Source organism: Choloepus didactylus, chromosome 3, assembly GCF_015220235.1.
Source record: "Choloepus didactylus isolate mChoDid1 chromosome 3, mChoDid1.pri, whole genome shotgun sequence".
Classification (NCBI taxonomy): Eukaryota; Metazoa; Chordata; class Mammalia; order Pilosa; family Megalonychidae; genus Choloepus; species Choloepus didactylus.
Window position 1 is genome coordinate 24,476,415 of NC_051309.1, and position 21,222 is coordinate 24,497,636.

General features: G+C 36.9%; 1 protein-coding gene across 2 annotated transcripts in view; it reads right to left on the bottom strand.

Moving 5' to 3' along the window:
* Positions 1 to 3,182: 3,182 nt before the first annotated feature.
* Positions 3,183 to 21,222, bottom strand: part of PPARGC1A (PPARG coactivator 1 alpha) — a 114,116-nt gene continuing 96,076 nt past the window's right edge. Inside the window, exons 9-13 of one of the 2 annotated variants that reach the window (XM_037829509.1) lie at positions 21,001 to 21,105; positions 20,719 to 20,839; positions 11,481 to 11,602; positions 10,984 to 11,135; positions 3,183 to 7,515 (exon numbers count right to left, since the gene is read on the bottom strand). In XM_037829509.1, the coding sequence (XP_037685437.1) occupies positions 7,412 to 7,515; positions 10,984 to 11,135; positions 11,481 to 11,602; positions 20,719 to 20,839; positions 21,001 to 21,105 (604 nt within the window). In that variant the 3' untranslated portion in view covers positions 3,183 to 7,411. The remainder of the gene's footprint in view (positions 7,516 to 10,983; positions 11,136 to 11,480; positions 11,603 to 20,718; positions 20,840 to 21,000; positions 21,106 to 21,222) is intronic. The other variant, XM_037829508.1, reaches the window with a different exon arrangement.

The following is a 21,222-nucleotide window of genomic DNA, read 5'->3' on the forward strand; positions in this document are numbered from 1 at the left end:
TCTTACCTTCCAGATACTGAGAGTAATGCAGTTGGCCAAACATTGGGTGACATGTTCCAAATTTTGCTTTCCCTGCAATTGTTCTCACGTTGGATAGTCTGAGCTGCAGTTCAGATTGTTGACTCGGAGAAAAGCAGCCTATTGCATAGGTACTGGGACGCTTTATCTATGCAGCCAATTGGAAGAGAAATAGGTCGTGCTTTGAACTTGACCAACAAGTTACCTGATGTGAAAGTAACACAGCTATAGCACATGCTGTGTGGCCAGTTTACTAATTCACCCTTCTCTAGGAGGCAGAGTAATTAATCTTCATTCTGTGATAACACATATTCCAGTCAACATATAGGAAAGTGCTTACAGAGGGCAAAACCTTTAGTTGCTATGAAACATCAGTCATATATTTGATTAAAGAACAACATAAAAATCAAGTTAAAAAACCTGCTAAGTGGTTAAGCTAGGAATAAGCACAGCCTCATTTTCTTTTAAAAATTAAGTGTTTTAAGTGCACTGTAAAGCTATTATAGGAACAAACAAGAGACCCGGTTGGAAATGAAGTGAGAAAGCAACGATATGAAGGAAGACAGGACTTGATTTTCAACGAGACCAAAGTCAATCAAAGAAAAGTACCTGTGAATTCCCTTAAATGACTTGCTTGAGGATATTGTGCGTTAGCTATATTGCCATAGCCATTTTTTCATCAATTAGTATTGTAAAAGAGAAACTTGACTATAGAGTTCCTAATAGCAGCAAAAATAAATTCTCTCCAATTAAGTAGTCTAATAAGCTATTTAGGATTTTACCACTTAACATTCTTTCCTTCCCATTTAATTTCAGCTTTCACTTGGATGTCATCTTGTTGAAAATCCATCACAGAAAACTGTGCGGAAAAAAAAGATAATGTTGCTAAGTGCCCTCGATGTGCAACAATGAGCAGAAGCACAATATTTTTTCTAAATTGCCCCAGTATTTTCCCTAAGAATTCAGCTTCTTTCTACTAGAAATTCATGTATGAAAATATATGAAAATGGTCAATATGCAAATTTAAATATCACACTAGCTACTTGCCTTCAGTAAGGGCTATATGCATAAATTTGAAACAATACAATATTTTAATATTATAATAATGCTTCAGTGTGCATATGTGCATGTATAATTAGGCTCATTTAATTTAATCATGAAAAATATTATAGGATCATTTGGTTTTCTCCTCTAAAAGTTCTCTCACTTTTTTCAATTAATTAATTCCACTTTGCTTCTTCTCTAAGTCAGCTGCTGGTAAGCAATGTTTTTTGAGCTAAAATGGAAATGCTCAGATTCCTCTGGAATTACGGACAGAAAAGAGGTGTACAGGATGGGGCAGCCTCTTGCCTTAATGCATCCTAACCATGGAATAATGTTAGACTTTTCAATAGAATCTGGTCCTAGAAATATCCAGATTTTATGATCACTTCTTTCTGCAAGTTTCTAGTATACTCGAATGCTGAGAATTTGCCCAGGGGCAGTCACCTGATTACAAGCAAAGAGAGCTGGAAATCAGCCCATGTGACCCACACATTCCACATGCTTGGCTAGAGTGGAGCTTTTGGGAGTCTGCAGGGTTACTGGAATCACACGAGTGTATTGAAGGGAACAAGGAGGGAGAAGACATTTAACTGGACCATGCACTAGAAGAAAAGATAATGCTACAGTGGGAGTAGAATAAAGCAGGCCGTTTTGAATGGAAGGGAAGTAACTTGAGACAAAGGTCATTGGACATTATTCCCCCTACATACACACTACCAAGGAAAGCTTATTTTCTTTCTCACAGAAAATATGTCTCTTTTCCCCAACATATTAACAGAGACTAGTGAAAAGAAACAGACTGCTTTGTGCCTATCAATGGAATCTATAGAGCATCTTTTCCCCCAGGGATTAATTCAGTTTTTGATTAAATCTTTCTGAGATTTAAATCATGATGTTACAAACCTCCAAGGAACTCCTCTATGAGTTGTGACCTTCTTTATTACTCTCCACTGTTTGGTAAAGTACAAAGATCGATTTATAATAGTGCATAGTGTGTTTGAAAACAAGGAATAACCACAAGCATCACAAAATGTAAGATTAATATTGCAAAAAGTACACTTTGGTTAAAATGTTCTGTAATTAATACTGAGTTACAACTGTGTAGCTGGTAACACTAGTGTCAAATGAGGATAATAATGTTGTTAGAACTGTAAATTATATCCAATGATTAGCTAAATAACCCTACAAAGGAGAGAAAACTGGCAACGTCGAAAAAGAATTTGGGCTCAATATCACATTTTGTATAGTTTAGACAGATTTAGTTTGGAGGACTTTTGAATTGAGACAAGCTCTTTTAAATAAACTATTCATATCAAGTGCTCATTTATTTTTGTCAGCCTAATTTTGGTTTCAATAATTATTTTGTCATTAGTATCATCAAGGATGGAAGTGATTTAATGTTTTGAGGACAACATGAAATGAATCCTTTATCTCTAATCAGGATGTCCCAGTACCAAGCTAGGGGCCACTGCTGCTGCTTCTTAAAATCCCTAATTTTCTCTATTTCCTCGAAGGGTTGATAAGAGTAAAAATTTAACCCTTTAAAAGGAAAATTTGCATTATTCTAATGTCCTTGTTGGTTGCAGCTAGAAAATTAAAAATGCCCTATACAATGAAAGCATCAGTGTAGAAGAGTCACAACCTGACATTTATCCACTGAACCTCAGGAGTGTTCAGTAGTATCCTCAGTTGTAGATGTCTGCAATATTTGGGTGTGATAATGGTTAAGTTTTTATTTTTAATTTTCGTAAACAAATTGGCAAACTTTACACTGATACAGAATAGAAATAGAACCGTAGGAAGTGCTTCACATGTTATTTAGTAGATTTCAATGCACTACAGATAACTCTACCACATTTCCAATAAACATAAATATTTTTGTTTTCTCTAGGAGACTGGGGAAGGGGGATATATTTATGCACCATTCCCCACAGCTATGGTTATGTTGGATCTTGCATTGTAAGTGCCTGGGAGTGGGGACGGTCACCTGAAACCAGAAGGCAGAGTGCCAATAACACATTCTGTCGTTAGGACCACCGCCGCCTCCTAGGCACAAAGGGCCTCCTGCCTGCAAGATCTGTCAGCAGCTACCAGCTCATCTCAGATTTACCCTGGTGGCTTACACATGATGGAGGACTAAATCCTATAACACGTATTCAAGAAATAGTTCATTTAGAGTAGAATTACTTCCCAAGCTGAATATTTAGCAGCATTCTCCCTACAAGCAATGGCTGGCACTTAAACATATATACTTTCCCAATTTAAGTACAAAAACAGACATAAAACCCCATGTCACTTTTTCCCTCTTAACTTTCACTACAGAAATCATCACATCTGCCTTTGACATTTGAAGGAAGACAAGGGAAAATACAGAAGGTGTACATTACCTTTGAGCTGAAATCCATCCACAAATAAGAAGAAGCAGGGAGAAAGAGAGGGAGAACCAGAGAAGAAATAAAACAATAATAAGAGAATAACGTGCACTGATCTGAGAAACATGCCAGGAGTTTGGTTACAATAAATAAGAAAAAGAGAAGTAGATTTGAAACATTCGTTTCCCTTTATTAGCTCAGTGAGGCTGATGTGTACTGCACATTAAAAAAAAAAAAATCACAGGAATTTTCATACAATGAATAAAACCACAACAATACATGTAGAATTGGCAGGTGGAAAAAAGCCCGGCAAAGGGCTTAACTAATCACTCACTTTCCCTGTTCAGCATAGTTCAACCAACAGTATTACACTTTCACCTACAAACCTTAAAGTAGCTCCATCAAATCAGCAGTTCACATTATTGAAAATGTCTGTCACATAGGTACAAATTTAGAATCATCACATTATATTACATGGCTATTCTAGGTCATCTATAGATCAGGTCTTAGACTACAGTGATTGAAGTTCTCGTTACAGCCATCAAAAAAGGACACATAATCATTACCTACTGTAAGCTCACATCTAAAGGCATGAAAAGGTTTCCTTTTTTTAACTGACCCAACCATCATACCCCAATAGTGCAAAGTTCCCTCTCTGCTGCTTTGAATGTTGGCAGCCCAACCATTGTTCTCAGAGCCATTTAGCAAAAATTGATTTTGTTGCACTGGAAGAATTATTCTGCAACATCTCTTTGAAAAACGCACATTTCTAAAGCAACAGCTCTGTTACCAAAATCGTAGATGTGGTACTTACCACAGCATGAAAGCAATGACCCAGTCATCTAAAATCCTACAGATCTATGCTGAAATTTGCCTCCAGTGATGATGGGGTACATGTGTTAATTTGAAATATTCTCCTCCAAAAAATAAAAAAAATAAAAAAATAAAGGAACACAGTTTACATTTTGATGGGCTACCCACAGTGTCTGCATAAGATACAAAAAGCTGTATTCGGATGGTTTGGTGATTCTTTCTTTGCACTAATTTTAGATGCAATTTCAAGTCCATGGAGAAAAAGCTATCTTCATGGTAACAACATTTGTCAGGCCAGAGAGGGGATAAATTAATTCTCGACATGGACTCTGTAGTGTTGTCTTTTGATAAATAAGGAAAGAAACCAAGTATTTCATTGAAGTGAACAATCCAGGGCAAAAAAAAAGAGTATGTCCTTAAAATTGGATCACAAAAATTTAAAGGCAAAATAGATAATGCATCTGGTCCTTGAACACATAATATGACTTACTAAATATTGATTTCTTAAAAATAATTTATTGCTCTTAATAGTCTTTTTTATTATTATTCTACAACAGAAGATACTCAAGATTCAGAAAGAAAGACTGTAAACTTTAGTTTGGCGTTCACACAGAGTTAAAATACCTGCATTTAACCTACAGAACAACAAGAATTAGGCGGATTAAAGATGTGTTACTGTTGTAACGCAGAACCTGTGAACAGGTTCTTTTATTTTATAGTACTTTTATTGCTTTCTATCTACTTAGAAAGAAGAAGCCAAAAAACCAAGCAAGCATCCGACAGGACAGACAGTGGATTCACTCAGAACACAATATGCTGGTGATAAATGAATGCAGCCATCAAAATCAGCTGCATTGGCCTGGGGGTGAAATCCTTTTAATAAGATCGTACTGGGCGAGAGAAAGGAAAAGAACAACTGAGTAGTAAGTAGGTACATCATATCTTCCAGAGAAGTCATGTCTGCCAAACAATGATCAAATCTCAATTTAGAAACTTGAGTACACACTCCAAACTTTACTGAATTCTGTTCCAGGGACTCCACACTCAGATGAAATCCTGATGCTCAACATGGTGGTTTTTCTGAAGTTTTTATTGAATTTAGCAGAAGCAATGTCATCAAGGACAACATCATGGTCACGTCAGAGGCCATGCTAGTAGTGCAAGTAGAAACACCGCTTCTGCAAAAGCTGAATTTCCCAAATGAAGCACTTAAACTCCAACCTGACAATTGCCATGCATCCTAGGTAGAAAATTTCCACTGGCTTTATTATTTTCATCATCTCATAATTTATAATAAATAGGCTATCTGCAACTGATAAATATGTCTCTTTAGTAAACAAAGGAATGAAATATCAGTATTTATACAGGATGCATAACTGTAAAAAATACAGATAAATACCATCATCATACTCTGCCAAGGGAAAGAGATACTGGCTTCAAAGATAGTCTTCAGACACACATTAATTATTGTAAAAATCATACTGTAATTATTACCTCAGCATTTGTATCAAATTAAAATCACAAAAATTAAAACAAAACAGCATTTTAAAAAGATTTTTGACCTCTAGTTTCAAAACTACTGTTGATAGAGAAAATAAAAACATTTCTTAATGGTTACCCATTGAGAGACTTTACATAAAATCATGATATCTTCTAGAAAAATTTTAGATGAGAAAATTTCATTCCCCTAACAAATCCAGTGTATAAAACTTCAAAGAAAAACAAGCAACAAGAAAATGTGGAAAAATATCGCAGAAGGGGTTAATACCTTTAGGGGGCTAGGATATTTCTCGACTAGATGCTTAGACCGAAGCTCACCTAAGAAGGGATGGATGTGCGGAAAGCATCATTTTGTTGTTGTTGCACTCAACAAACACACACACTGTCTTTTTTTTTTACAATCAAATATATATAAGCAGTAAGTTCAGCTTCTAAATATGTTAGTGTACAATAATTGTTTCACCTCATAATTACATTTGAATATTCTCGATTAAGAAAAATTTAGCAGTTTTGAAAAGAAGGCTGCATTTACAGTGCATAGCTGTAACAAAAAAAGAACATTGTTGTATAGTATGTACACAAAATAAAAATACTCCATTTAACATCTGTAAATACTTAACTACATCAGAGAATGTAGCAATTACACTATCCGAACACATCCCAGAGAGTTCTACTCAACTCTCATCAGTAACATAACACCGTGTCCGCTCTTCAGAAAGAACTGCCGAACAAGCTGCACGTTTGACCATTGACAAGGCTTTAGAAATCTGCAGTGGAAGATCAACATTTTGGACATTTATGTGGGTGTCAGGAGAAAGGACATATTACAGAAACTTTAAAATGTTAGGAAACTTTAGCATTTCTGTGCCTGCAGTATCCTTTCCCACCCAGAACCCATGGCAAAAGGAAAAAGAAATCATAAGAGGGAAGAGTGAGAAAGAGAAAGAGAAAGAGAGAGAGAGTGAGAGAGAGAGAGAGAGAGAGGGAGGGAGGATGTCAGTTCTCCAGAACCTGTGGTTTCTTCGGGATTGTCATATAATCATGAAACGAGAGAAAGCTTGCTTCAAGTTGATTTTGCACTTTCTGAAGAAACAGTACGGTGGCTGATGCTCAGAAATCAGCAGCTGTCATTTTAGGGTGGTTTGTGGTTGGTTGGTTGGTTTTCTTTCCTTTTTAATTGATAGATTTTTTTTTTCTTTTGAATAGAATATGAACATTTTGAAGTTTTCGGTTTAAGTGTGTCTCCATGGAACTGCTGCCATTTAAAATGGTTTGCCCTTGCACACTCCCATTAGGTGCCGCAGTCCCACCTGTGCACATGCACACGCTCCCGCCAAACCAGGCACAAACACACACACCCACACCCACACACATCCACACACACCCACTCCATTACCAAGAGACTACAGGGAAAGCAAGGCTGACACCCATGAATAAACATGTGCTTGCTGGATAGCCATTCCGTCTCTTGCCTTTTCAGCAGCTGGGTTCATGTAAACCATTGTAGTTGTTGTCCTTGTTATATAGTTGTTGTTTTGTTTTCTGTACAAAGTGTGTAAAGAAGGAGAAATTCCTAAGTGTGACTTGCAATAGTCCGTTAGGGAAGGACGCGCTGTCCCGTGAGGTATTCACCATCCCTCTGTCTTCCTCAGCCAGGGGACACGTTACCTGCGCAAGCTTCTCTGAGCCTCTTTCAGTAAACTATCGAAATCCAGGGAGTCGTACTTGCTCTTGGCAGAAGCAGGGTCGAAGTCATCTGAGTTTGAATCTGAAACAAACCCAGTCCAGGTTAGATGCGCCCTTTTGCTGATGGCCATTAACCCAGTCATTCCAATTCAAGTGGTCTGATTCAGTACAAACTTATCCCATTAATATACTTTAAAAAGAATAATGCCTACCATTGATTGGCATAGTACCAATTTTTTTTTTGGGGGGGGGGGAGGGGTGAGCTTTCAAAACTCTCATCTACTGAATCATTTTAGATTTAAAACCCTCCTGGGAGGTGGGCAGAACAGACTTTAATATCTCCATTTGATAGATAAGCTCCCTCCCCAACCCCTAGATATGTTAAATGACTTGCTCAAGAATCCTAGATATCTTAAACGCAGACATAACTGTAGAAGCGGCTGATTTCCTTATTTAATGAGATTGATTTCATTGTGCATTAAGGCCAGGTGAGTGGGAGGGAATTATTGGAACTTCTTCCACTCCCTATCCTGCTGCTCCCCTCTGAGGGAAGAGGGACATATTTTGGGGTACCACAGCAATTGTAGTGCAATCTTTCCCCAAATTAGAAAGTCTAGGGAAATATCTCATTTCCAGAGGGGGTAAGTCCAAACTCTTTATTAATAGGAGAAGGACAATAGGCAGGTACAAACAAAGCCATGCTTTTTGTCTCTTCCTTACCCTTGTCCAACTTAGTTTTTGTGCAAAATTCCATGCCCTTAACAACAAAACAGGTGTGTGTTAACCATGTTCAATGTAAAATGAAATTCTGTTAACTATTTCTGATTTTCTCCATTGACGTCCATGAAAAGGGCATATAGTTCTGCTGGCTTTGCCAGTGAGAAAAAGTGGCTTGGGAATCTCGTAGAAAGACTCTTGCAAATATATCCATTCTTCTGAAAGCACTTATGTGAAGGGAAAACCAAAACTTTCTGATAAAATGAACAATCATACTAAAATATGAACAGTCCCACATTTTACCCAGTAAAAGCTACAAAATAGAAATTAGCAAAGTCACAGAAGAGTGTAATACTAGATATTCTGGAAGCATAATCATTGACCTCACCAGTTATTTTACTAAAGAAGTTGCAATCCCTCAAGCTTTTTGGCACCAGGCTGATTTTTACCCCTAGCTTCAATCTATGTTAACCATATTCAGCACCCATGCCCTGCAGGATTTAACTTGAATTCTTCAGTGAAAAAAAGGTGAGACATTTGAGAATTTTGTTCTGTTCCAAATATAGTCCATATTGATTCTTCCATTTTAAAACCAGCTTTAAATTCCTACCTTCTCATTATCATCAGTATTAATTTTAAGTATAGCTACTATTTATTGTGCTCCTGTTTATGTCAGACACTACTCTAACAGCTTCTCAAATATTTATTTAATCTTTGCAACAACATTATAAGGTACATTGAAACTATGCTCATTTTACAAATAAAGAACCAGAAGCAGAGGGAGCTTAATTGCTTGCCCAAGGTCAGATGTGAAGCTGGGTTTCAAACCCAGGTCTGCAGGACTCCAAAGCAAGGGCTCTTTCAACTATACCATATCTCTGCTCGTAAAAATACCGCTCATGCAATTGCAGAGCTTGAGGGAATTAGGAAAACCCATGCTTAAACAATGCACATCAAATATGCTTTTCAGAATACATAGAACTAGTTCAGCGATTGGCACAAATTTCATTGCCGCTGGCGAGGCCGAGAGATAAGGAGAGGGAAGCATACTTCTTAGAAATATTTCAGGGAGGCTCCAGTTCAACTTGGAAATACCATTCAATCCTTCCTCTACCAGTGATGAATCGTGATCCAAAGGCCCCTCTAGGTAGCTTATTTTTAAACTCTAGATGTTTTGAGAGACTAGAAACACCCTGGCCTTCATCACTGAAGGGAATAAGTCAAATCAACTCAAGACTTCAATCTGTCTTGACTGTTTTTATCAGCCAACATTTGAACAAACGACTTGCCACCTTTTATATTTTCATCCATAGGCCTCCATCTCTCTAACAGTCAGCTGCCTCTCCCCTGCTTTACACTATCTATTTAGCTTGTGGAGTGAATTATAGCATATTCCCTCTGAACAATGTACACCACCTATATCAATTACTCTAAGAAGACATCACTTCGTTGGAAGGGAGAAAAAGTATCCCTGCATTTGGTATTCATTTTTCTTCTTTATACCAAGCCAAATCGAGTGCAAATAGATTTCTCATAATACTGAGTAATAGATTTATATATTAACTTTATTACTATAAATTCATTGAAAATAATTATGTCATATGCATAAGATGTTTGTCACTTTCCTTCTTTCATTCCTTGCTCAAAAAATTTAAAAGCTTACAATATACCTATTAGATAGGGAAGGACATGCTGAAAGAACAAAATTGAATTTGGAAAGGAAATTAAGTTGTTCATTGTAGCATTATTTATAATATCAAAAATGTAAAATTGAATAATGTTTCGCTATAATGGAATAATTAAGTATAATGGTACTATTCACTCAACAGAATAGTGTGAAATATAGAAATATGTTGGTAAGTTATTTTTAGTCCTGTGAAATACACAGGGAAAATGCATTCATATAATATTAAGCATGAACAGTAGAATTTAAAAAAAAATATGTATATACTATGAACTCAACTATAAGAAATTGGACATTCCAAGACAAATTACTGGAAGGCAAATCAACAGTGGTTATCTATGGGTGATAGACTAATGGTTGATTTTACTTTCCTTTTTAATACTTTTTATATTTTCAAATTTTACCCAAGTCTGTACAACCAATATGACAGGAAAAGGGAAGACCTATGTAAGCTTCAGTTTCCTTATCTGTAAAATGGGAGTGATAATAATTATATCCATCTTCTAGGATTATTCAGCTATTGAGGGAAAAAAATGTTTGCAAAACTTGTGGTACAAAGTCTAGCATACACTCTAAAAATTAGAGTTTTGTTTTGTTTTGTTTTGTCTTTTGTTTTAGAGAAAGAAAATGTAGCATGATTTAGCATATGAAGAGTGTTTTACTCTCACATTTTATCTTGTAGAAAATAACGTTTCTAAGAGATTGGGAAATAATGAAAAAAGAATAAGACTTCTGCATAGTCTGTTCTAAAGAACAGTGATGGCAAGTTCACGGTATGTATGAAAGGATTCCGGGTAGGCAGGGAAAGCATCAGCACACACAAAATAGACACATGCAAAACATAACACAAGCAGGCACACACAATACATCACACACACACACACAACAGGCACACACAAAATGCACCACACACACAAACACTGCACCTGGGCAGACAGTACAGAGAATTTACTTCTGCCCTTTGTCACCAAAACCTAGGCCCTTTGCTTCTGAAATGATCTCATACATCAAAAGAGAAAATCTGAATCTAAATATTCCCTCTAGTACAGTAAAGTGAGGGTCCAGCCCAAGGTGCCTACAGATTTTATTTGCTCCCTTTTTGAGCTCTACATAATGGATTCCTCATTCCATGTACAATAAAATCCATACCTAGGTCTGCATAGTTAGACTTGAAAAATTGCTTGCGTCCACAAAAGTACAGCTCGAAGTCAGTTTCATTCGACCTGCGCAAAGTGTATCCATTTTCAAGAGCAGCAAAAGCATCACAGGTATAACGGTAGGTAATGAAACCATAGCTGTCTCTGCAATGGACAGAGAAGAGCAGTTCAAAGCCGGTTACAAAGCATTGGCATATATGAGTGCAACCCTTTCTACTTTGAGAGTCTTCACCGGTGCCAACATCTGAACCACTGCAGCCATTTATCAGTATGATTGTTCTGTCAAGCAGCTAAATACTTATTTCTGGGACAGGAAATCTCAACTAGAAAGATTAATAAATAGGGATAAAAGAAAATAAATAAGGTTTTGAACTTAACATGTCATCTGTCAAAGCACTTACATTGGCAACTCCCATCCCCGTAATCTTATGGCCATAATTTTTTACATACATCAGCTTCCAAACACAAAATATTCTTGAAGATTCTCACCCATCATCCCGCAGATTTACTGTGCACTCCTCAATTTCTCCAAAAACTTCAAAACGGTCCCTCAGTTCTGTCCGTGTTGTGTTAGGTCTGATTTTACCAACATAAATCACACGGCGTTCTTCCTATGGGGGGAAAGTAAGGAGAGACTTTGCTGGTTCAGGTGATTGGAAAAAAGTTGAATCTCTAGAAATACTCAAAAAGTTACTATCATGCATAATAAGAATCCACAGAGCATGTCACTTAGAATAAAACATATGCTAAAACTGAATGAAAGACTACACTTGAATGAAATTTTTCTTTCAATGTCCTCAATATTAACCTCTTTTCTCTTCCACAAATCCTTTTGCACATTCACTCGCTTCCTCCTTTTCTATTCTTCTCTTGTTCTTCTCTCACATGAACTCATATGCATTAGAAAAGAAATATATGCAATGTGATTTTTATTACCACTGAATAGCTGAACAATATTTTAAAATAATTTAACATTTGTGACTTAATTATTAGTCTTCAAAATGGGTAAGAAACTGACCTGGCTTGCAATGTATGATATATATAAATCAATGAGATGTGTAAATTTTGAAAGCCCTCAAAACAGTGGTTCTTAAGTGCTGGCATGAATAAAAGTTACCTGGATGGGGTGTTCACTAAAAATACAAATTATTGGGGTGTACCTGAGCTGTACCAAATGACAATTTGGGAGAACAGGGTTCAATAATCTGCATTTTTTTTAGCAAGAATACCCTAGTGATTCTGATGTAGGTGGTCCAAAGACAATAATGTGAGAAATACTGCCTTACAATGCAGGCCAGTTTAAGCTATAGGTCTCAGAAGAATAGCTATGAGAGCTAAATAAGACGAGCTATGAATTCTACTTTGCCAACGAGTCTAGTCTTTTAAGAACAGATTAGAGGGGTGTGGCCTCATTTTCACAAAAGGAGTCAATATGATCATAATCTAAAAGCCATCAGCATTTTATAACCTAGAGAACATGGGAAAAATATTTTATAGCCTGAGGATGGATTCAATTTTTAAAAACCTACACACATTCTTAGGGTAAGAAGCAATCCTATGTCTATTGTTTCAAGAACAGGACAAACATGATGACATCTCTCAAAGTAGGGAGTAGAATTTTTAAGAACATAGGAAGTTCATATAAAGAACATGCTTACAACTAGTCATATGTCCTACCAAGGACAAATAAGAATGAAACAAAATGAAGATTGCAGAGATTTAAGTTGGATTGAAGCAAAATCAGGGAACACAGTACTAAGGTACAGATTCAGCTTCCCTAATAGTTTTCTCATTAGAGTCTCCTGTCTTGGACGATGTTAGAAGTAATTTAAGCTTAAGATAAAGAGACGCCCTACGATATTTACAGAATGCCTTCCCTTTTCATATGCCCAGTAATTAAGACAGGATCTGCAAAGAATGAGCACTCAATGAATTCTCGTGGATGGAATTGAACACTTCAGAGACTATAGAATTTAATCTCCCTAGGTGATCTGATCATCTAAGGCTTGTCTTCTTTTACCCATATGCAACACTTATTTCTATTTTCATCAGGAAAGTTCCTCTGAGCCTCAGGTTCAAATAATCCACTATCTATGTGACATCTCAGGCTGATTGTCCCTTAGGCACCTTAAACTAGCAAACATGACCCAAACCAAACTCTCCTGCTTCCCTCTCTCTCCAGATGGTCTTTCTCCCATTGTCTTATATTAGTGATGCTACATCATCTGTTTAGTTATTCAGGACAGAAACCTGAGTGTCATCCTTAACTCTTCCCTCTTGGTCATTTCCACATATCCAATCATTCATTATGTCCTGCTGATTTTACCTCCTAAACGTCACTCTAGACTATCTCCCTTATTCCATCTCTCTAAACCAAGTTGCCTGCATCTTTCTGGACTAGTATAATGGCCTCTTAATTTGAACCCTTGTCCATGTTTACCCTCCTCCAATCCATTCTCTCACTACAGTTGGAACAGTCTTTGCTAAGAGAATTGGAGTCCGATCATACCAATTACCTTCTAAACCATATTATGGCTTCCCAACACTTTTAACTAAAGACTCAAATCATCAGCTGGGCTTACAAGGGCCTGCACTCTGGCCCTCTCTTCATCACTGGTTTTATCCCCCTCATTCTGTTCTTTCCACACTGAGCTTTCATCATCTCTAATGTATACTGTGCTCTTTCCTTCCCCAAGGCCTTTGCACAACTGTACCCGATACCAGAATATCCTTCCCACCTTCCTCCACTAACCATATCCACCACCCCCTCACACACACACCACTCTGTCTAGAATTACAGTAGATTCAACTACCATTTCATTCCCTAAAGTTGGAATGAGGTCAGGCTTTCTATTAGCGGCTCTTACAGAACACCCGATTGCTCCTTTGTAGCTCTACGAACAACCGTAATTAAATAATCAATAGGTTTATTCATTGTTTGATGTCTGTTTCCCCACTATAATGAAAACTTTATGAAAGCAGAGCTCATATCTGTCCTATTCACTACTATATTCTGAGGGTTCTGCCCAGAGCCTGAAACGTAACAGTCTCAAAAAATAATTGTTGGAAATGCAATCAACTAATCAGCTGATCATTTTTAACACCTACCCTGTGCTCAGCATTACATCAAAGATGCCCAAGTGTGGCCCTTATGCTCGGAGACTCTCCAAGGCAATGGGAAAGGAAAGCCAGGTCTGGGGCATAACTCACCCGAATGAATTAACAAAGATTTCCAAGATCCATTTTTACAGGCTTAAGGGTAAAAGTGTGGGGTAGCTGCCTGTTTGGGGGGCTCTCTTTCCTAAAAACCAGCTCTAGAAAGCAGAGGCAGGACTCTTCTGTAGGAGTTGGTAAAGCACAATTCCTCTGACAACAGTTATTGGGCCTAAGTAACTGACCAGATGAAGTAGAGCAAACAGAGCAGGCTGCGTGATCAGCTTCCATGTAGACTGTATGTCTCAATTGAAGACTGTAATTCGGTTGCTTCAGAGCACCCTGCACTTCGAGGTCAATAAACATAAATGGCTGGCGAGGCTCATCCTGAAACTGTGTTGCCTGCTTTAGCAAGGGACTCACAACACTGCATTCCGTTCTATTTACACATCCAGCTCTAGCCAAAGAGCCAAATGTGACAGTACTGTTATCTAAACTTCCTGGTGCTTGCCTGCATAGGTATTAAGGATTTCTTTTTTTTTAAATAAGCCTTTTCAGGGAGTTTACTACAGTAGAGAGGAAAAGGAGGATGAAATGCAGAAGAGAGGGGAAGAAATTGAACCATCACAAAGAAATTGCTCAACTACCATTATGGGAATGCACACAGACTATCTATTCAAGGAAATTTGAAGTTAAAGCTAAAATCGACCATATGTAGGCCCAGATGCAGACATATTGGAAATTGGAACAGTCTCGGAATTGCTCCTTTATAGAAAGTTGTGTGCAACAGGGACCCCACAAAAAAGCTAAATCAGAGGACCTTTTATAACAGATACCGATACATTCTGCAGTAAAAGAAGACATGATTCAGAGGAGAGAAACAAGAATCCAAAGGGCTGGTTTACAATCACTTCAATTACCTCATGAAACACAGGAATGTACCTCTGCCCCCTAACAAAGATGAGAACTTGAAAAGGTGGTGAAATCCTCATTTGGGTAAATTATTAAAGCACTTGGTTTTCCTACTGCTACAGTGAAAATAAAAGCTATCTGAAGGTCTAAAAAAGCAGAGACAAAAATCTTTCCAAGACTGGCTAAAATGTCTAGCAAAGAACTGATTATTTTTAACGTGTTGCAGTTCTATTAGACAGATGAATAGATTTCATATCTTTAAAAAAACCTTAACATTTGAAGCCAATTTTTCAAGACATTAATTTCTAAACAGGACATGAAAGGAAAAGAAACCAAAATGCTTAATAACATTTCCAACTTCTTAAAGGCTTGGAGGAACTCTAAGCCTTTGGAAAAAACTCCCTGAAAAATGATTTCCAGACCAGTTTTCACTACCAGAGAGGATGGAACATTTATCAAATATCTTTTAGCTTCAATTTTCACAAATGCTAGTTCACTGATGGAGTGGATAATAAAATTGAAGATTTATGTTGCATTAACAGGTATAGTAAAACCTCATTAAATTAAACACAGGGGATAAATAAAGAAAAACAACTGACTGAATTAACTGACTTCGCATTATCAAAATCTTTATCAAAAAGAGCATAGGGCCTCCCAGTTAGCTGGGGAAAACACACAACAGTTATTTCACATCAAATAATAAGCTACTACTGATAAAACTGTTTTTGGCTAAGAAAAGAAGGAAAGGAGAGAGGAGACTAACATTTATTGAACTCTAATATGTGCAAAATATTGTGCTTGGTGCTTTTTTATGGGTTGCCACACAAATATGTCCTGTAATGCTAGTGAATAATGGGGAAGAGATTGATACAATTTAATTTTGTTTACCAGAACTTTTATCCTACACTTTCAATTCAAAATAATGTCAAATTCTTCCTTCCATGCTAAGAAAAATGCATCTCGACTTTGGCAACGCAAGATTGGTGTTCATTTCCAAATGACCTCTAACCTGACTTCTTAAAAAATTCTGAAGAAATTACAAATACCAGGATGAGGTGAATGGATAAATTCTATGCCATTCATAGGGTAAATGGTAATGCAGGTAGATACTCTTATTAAAAGAAAAAAAGCAAGTGGAGTAGGGTAGATGGCCATGAAAAGATATGAGTGGACGGAAAGAAATGCCCAAAGTCTGACAAAAAAATGCTAAAAAATGATTTTTTTTTTCCTTCTTGCCTTTAATATTGATAATACTCATCTAATTTGATAGGAATTCCATAATGTTCCCTACTATTAGGGGAGCAGTCTTAGCAGAGAAACAAAACTGCAGTATTCAGTTTTTCCAAAGGCACTGCCCAACATACTTCTGCTTGGAATCTAAAGCTGGATATATGTGAAATGTGAACGAATCCAGGTTAATTCATTTAAGATTCAAGCAAACACACTGATAAGCCAGAAACAGGAAAACGACAGACTGAGAGTATGCACAGCAACTTTTGGTAAAACTGAAAAATTTTAAATGGTGTGCTTAAACGCATAACATATATTCATTCACCCCCATGAAATAGCTCTTGGAAAAGACTTCAATAGAATTTTTTTATTTTGTCCAAAAAGTATAATAATGAGAAATGATATAACTTATTTTTTCCATTTGGAAGAAGCATATAATATTCAGTGATGATACCTGTTTCCTGGCTCCTGGGCTCTGTTTACTGACCAACGGAGAAGAGAAATGAAATGGAAGGCATTGCCCAAACACTCTGGTTTTCATTTTTAAGTACTGAACCCTATCATAATATCTAGATTTGCCCTTTAAATTAACATCCCATTATCATGTTTTCTGGCAGGAAACTGTACAGATTGCAAATGGAGTTGGACTTAGAACTCCACAAGAAATTAGAGTAGTGACAGTTTAGACATTAAATACTAAATTCTGGCTTGCGGAGTCCCAATATAACCTGAATTATTTCAAGTTTATGAGACCGAGAAAGGCAGAGAGTGAATTGGTTTTTGAGAAAGAGTTTAGATGAGAATTGGAGGAAAGTGGCAACTGTAACAACGGCAATAGTCAATCACAATATATGATTCTATGTTAGTAATAATTGATTATTAGTGTCCCTTCAACTATCTGACCTGGCACACTCAAGTTGGGATGGATTCAAACTTTCAGAGGCATAAGTAATGAAAATTTTACAGAAACCCCCTGATCCACCACCTTCTTAGGGAACTCAAAATAAAAGCAATGCAAACCACAAAACAAAGGTAGCAGAGATTGTTGCTTTTAAAAGTATCAATCATTAAATAATGTTAAGATTTTTTTTTAATATTCTCTTGCATTCTGCTTTGCACTGCTTTGCAGCTACCTTAAGTACATGATTAATCTGACTAATGGATAATCCAGCATTGCACCCAAGAAATCCAATGTAATTTGCTACTTATTCATTATTTTAAGGGTGTTTCAAAGATTCAAATGGAAATCCCTACCTGCCAACATAAGTGGACCGCCCTAGCTCCATTAGTTGTTTCATGAATTATTTCTCTTATGAATTTAGTCAAATAAGTAAAAAATCATTGCATGTATCACAGCACTCAAGTCCACAAAAATAAACTCTGCAAATGCCTTATGACACAAGAAAGACCATTTTGAGGAAGGAAATCAATCATAAAATCTTCCTGTGGGTAAACTCATTCTATAGTTCCATCATGCCTTTAAGAGAGATTTCAAAATCTTAGGTGAACTTAAAGAACCCTTCAGGAGTGGCTTCTGCTAAGCTCTCCATACTTATTTATTGCCTTTCCTATGCCACCGTGTTCTAGTTAAATGACTAGAAGTTTCCTAAAATGCCTTCCTCTTTTCCAGAAACTAATAAAAGCTACAATCTCTTGAACAGCAATGTCCGATAAAAATGTAATGCAGCATATGTAACTTTAAATTTTCAAAGAGCCATTTTTAAAACAAAGTAAAATGAAATAGGCAACATTAATTTTAATAAGATATTTTATTTCACTCATATCCAAAATATTGTCATTTCAACTTGTAATTGATATGAAAAATTGAGGTATTTTACACTCTTTTTTGCGGTAAGTCTTTGAAATCCAGTGTATACATCACACGTACAACACATTTTAATCCAGACTAGCGAAATTAGCCACGTGGCTAAAGGCTACTGATTTGGATAGTGCAGGTTTAGAAAACCTTTTCCCTCCCTCCTTCTAGGATTCAAATCAACCTACCTACCAGAACAAAGTGTTCACCCAAATGCCAGCAAAGTGCCTTCAACTAAGCCTCTGCTATAGCACTTGTCACACTGTATTGCCTGTTTGTGTAACTTTATCTTGAAGCTCCCTGGATGTGAGAACGTGTCTTACTTAATTTTATATCCCAAGTGCCTAGACAATGTGTCCCCAATAAAGAATCATGCATTTGCTTATATTAAAGAGAAAAAGCAAATAATTGTCTAAATGGACAGTAGGTCCAAACAGTAGGTCCAAAGTCTTTATTAAGCACTTACCACCTACAGGTCACTGTGTTAGTAAAGTAAACAATTTGTGTCCTAGTTTCTTTATCTGCATTTCCAAAACAAAAACTAAAAATTCTCAAAGACAAGATTCTCCCAATCTTGTTCTAGCTAATTAATTTACAATGATTTGAAATAAGCCATGGTAGCATTTATACTATTAAAAGCCCTCGTTAGAAAAAGAACACCTTAGTCGAATAATTAACTTTGGAACCGGTCAACATTTGTCACAAAAAGGGAAGGCAGAGTAGTTTCTGTTTCCAAGTTGGCATTAGCAAACTCAAGACTGTTTTTGGCTCAGGCACCAACTATGGAATGAAAATCAATCACACTATTCAATCTATTTGGAAAGAGCCATCTAGTGATAAGACACCTCCATCCCTTTCTTTACCCTAGTTAAGTATCTGATAGCAAATTATATTTAGAAGGTATAAAATAAGCAGATATCATTTATCTACATATTTTTGATTAAAATAATAACCTGGTTTTCATTATAGCTGCATTGCATTTTGCTCAAATGAGCAAATAAATGACACTATTCATCTCTCTCTTTAATGTCATATTGTTGAGAAAAATCATAAAGTATTTTATAAAAATATGAATTTGCAAACCATTAAATAACTATTTTCCTACATGCTTGCTCAAAATGATTCTCTTTTGTAAACGTTAACTGTAATGTGCTATATAAAAAGACTTTGTAAACTATATGGCACTATATAAACGTGAGTTATTATAATTATTGAATAGGCCATTAATTAAATATAGCAATAGTAGAAAAATTGAATTTTAAATTTTCATTAGTCTTCTTAAGTGTTAACTAATGATACCCTGGCAGATCTTAATATCACAGCTCATTTGAAAGTTGAGAAAAATGAGGAAAAATGTTGTAATTTGCACAAGGCCTTTGACTCAGTCTTAGATTTTAAGTTAAATGGCAGCAAATACCCTAGACCTTTAGCCTAAGCATTCAATTATTTCATGTTTCTTTCTCCTTGAGTACCTGCAATTAACAAATCTCTTATTTAACCTTTTTCCTCCAAGCTGGTACCTGATGGCTGATGCCTGATTTTGAGTCCATTCCTCAGCTCTTTTATACAGGTTTTTCAAGAACGTGTGGATGTTAGTAGTGGAGTTTTCTTCAAAGTACCATATAAATCTAATTTTTACAACTAAACATCATTTTCTTAAAATCTGGTTATCTTCTTTGCAAGATATTTTAAAAGCTAATCTCCACTGATTCTTAGCAGCCAGCATAGACAGATAGCAGCTGTAAGAAACAAGGCATTGCCATTTCTGATTGATTAGCCATGACTCCCTGTAGCACAATATTGAGAAAAACCCTAAGGCTCTGTGGGGCTCAGTGGGAAAGAGTTCCACGATTGATTAGGAATGTCTGCCACGGGCAAGTACCGGATGCCGACAATTGGAGTACCTCATATTTCGCCACCCAGGGTCTACGTTAATAAACACTGAGAGGTAGCCGAGGTAAAGTCTACACATTAGTAAGCAGCTGCTCAAAAAGAGTACTGACCTGCCAAGAATATAAATACATTTAGAGTAACCTGGGTCTTTACACAAAAGGAGTCCATTCTATCTGTATGTCCAGTGAACGTAATATCCTGCATTAAATAGTGCCAAAACACATAAAGAGTTCTTGAAAAGCAGGTCACAAGAAATGTGAATGTCAACTACCCAATTAGGTGGTGGCCTAGCATAATGAAGAAATGATGACTTTCTGAGCAGATCTTCATGGGCTGCCTCCCTTAAATCTAGCTGGAGCACAATGTCTTCATGACCGCCAAAAGGAGAAACTGAAACCAAACAGCAACAACTTCCCATTTTCCACTCAGAGAAAGAAGCAACTGGATAAGAAGTAAGAAAAACTCATCCTTTGGCCAGATGGACCCTGTATCTCACCAAAGAACTCTCTACTCTCTCCGCTTTTGAAAAGAAAAGTTGAAAACAGTAATGCACCTCAGAACAAAAACAGGAACGAGAAATATCCTGGCTTAACATTGTGTTCTCCAAAGAGCTGTGTTAAGAAGTATTGAGGATTCATCCACATTTTAAAGACAAAAGAAACAGAAGAAATAGAAGAAAAGGAAACCTTCCTTTAAAACGAAAGTTAGCTCCAGGCTGCTTACAATTGCCTTCTGCCTCTGCCTCTCCCTTTGTTTGGCCCTTTCAGACTCCCGCTTCTCAGATTCTTTGCGGTACTCTTCTCTCTTCAGCCTGTCGTGCTGATAGTCCTCGTAGCTGTCATACCTGGGAGACATAACTTCATCATTAAGTCAACCACCTCAATTTGCATGAGCAAAATGAATACTAATTTGAGGGGGGGGGGGCGTTTTATAGGGTTTTATATAACATCTTGTCACCTAAAAGAGAGGATGAAAGAAGCGGGAGGAAAATGAAATGCCTGTTACCTGGGTCTACAGCTGTAGGGAGATCTGGAGCCTGATCTCGCACACAAGGGTGAATGTCGGTGCTTGCGGTGCCTGCAGTGGCTTGACTCATAGTAGTAGCAAGATCTAAGAAGAGGGGAGAAAAACAAAAAGGCATTTGCAATTGCCACTTAACCCAAGTTCATCAGCCCTACTGAACATCCTCTGGAGTGCCGTTATCACAGAAACCGGCTTTTTCTTCCT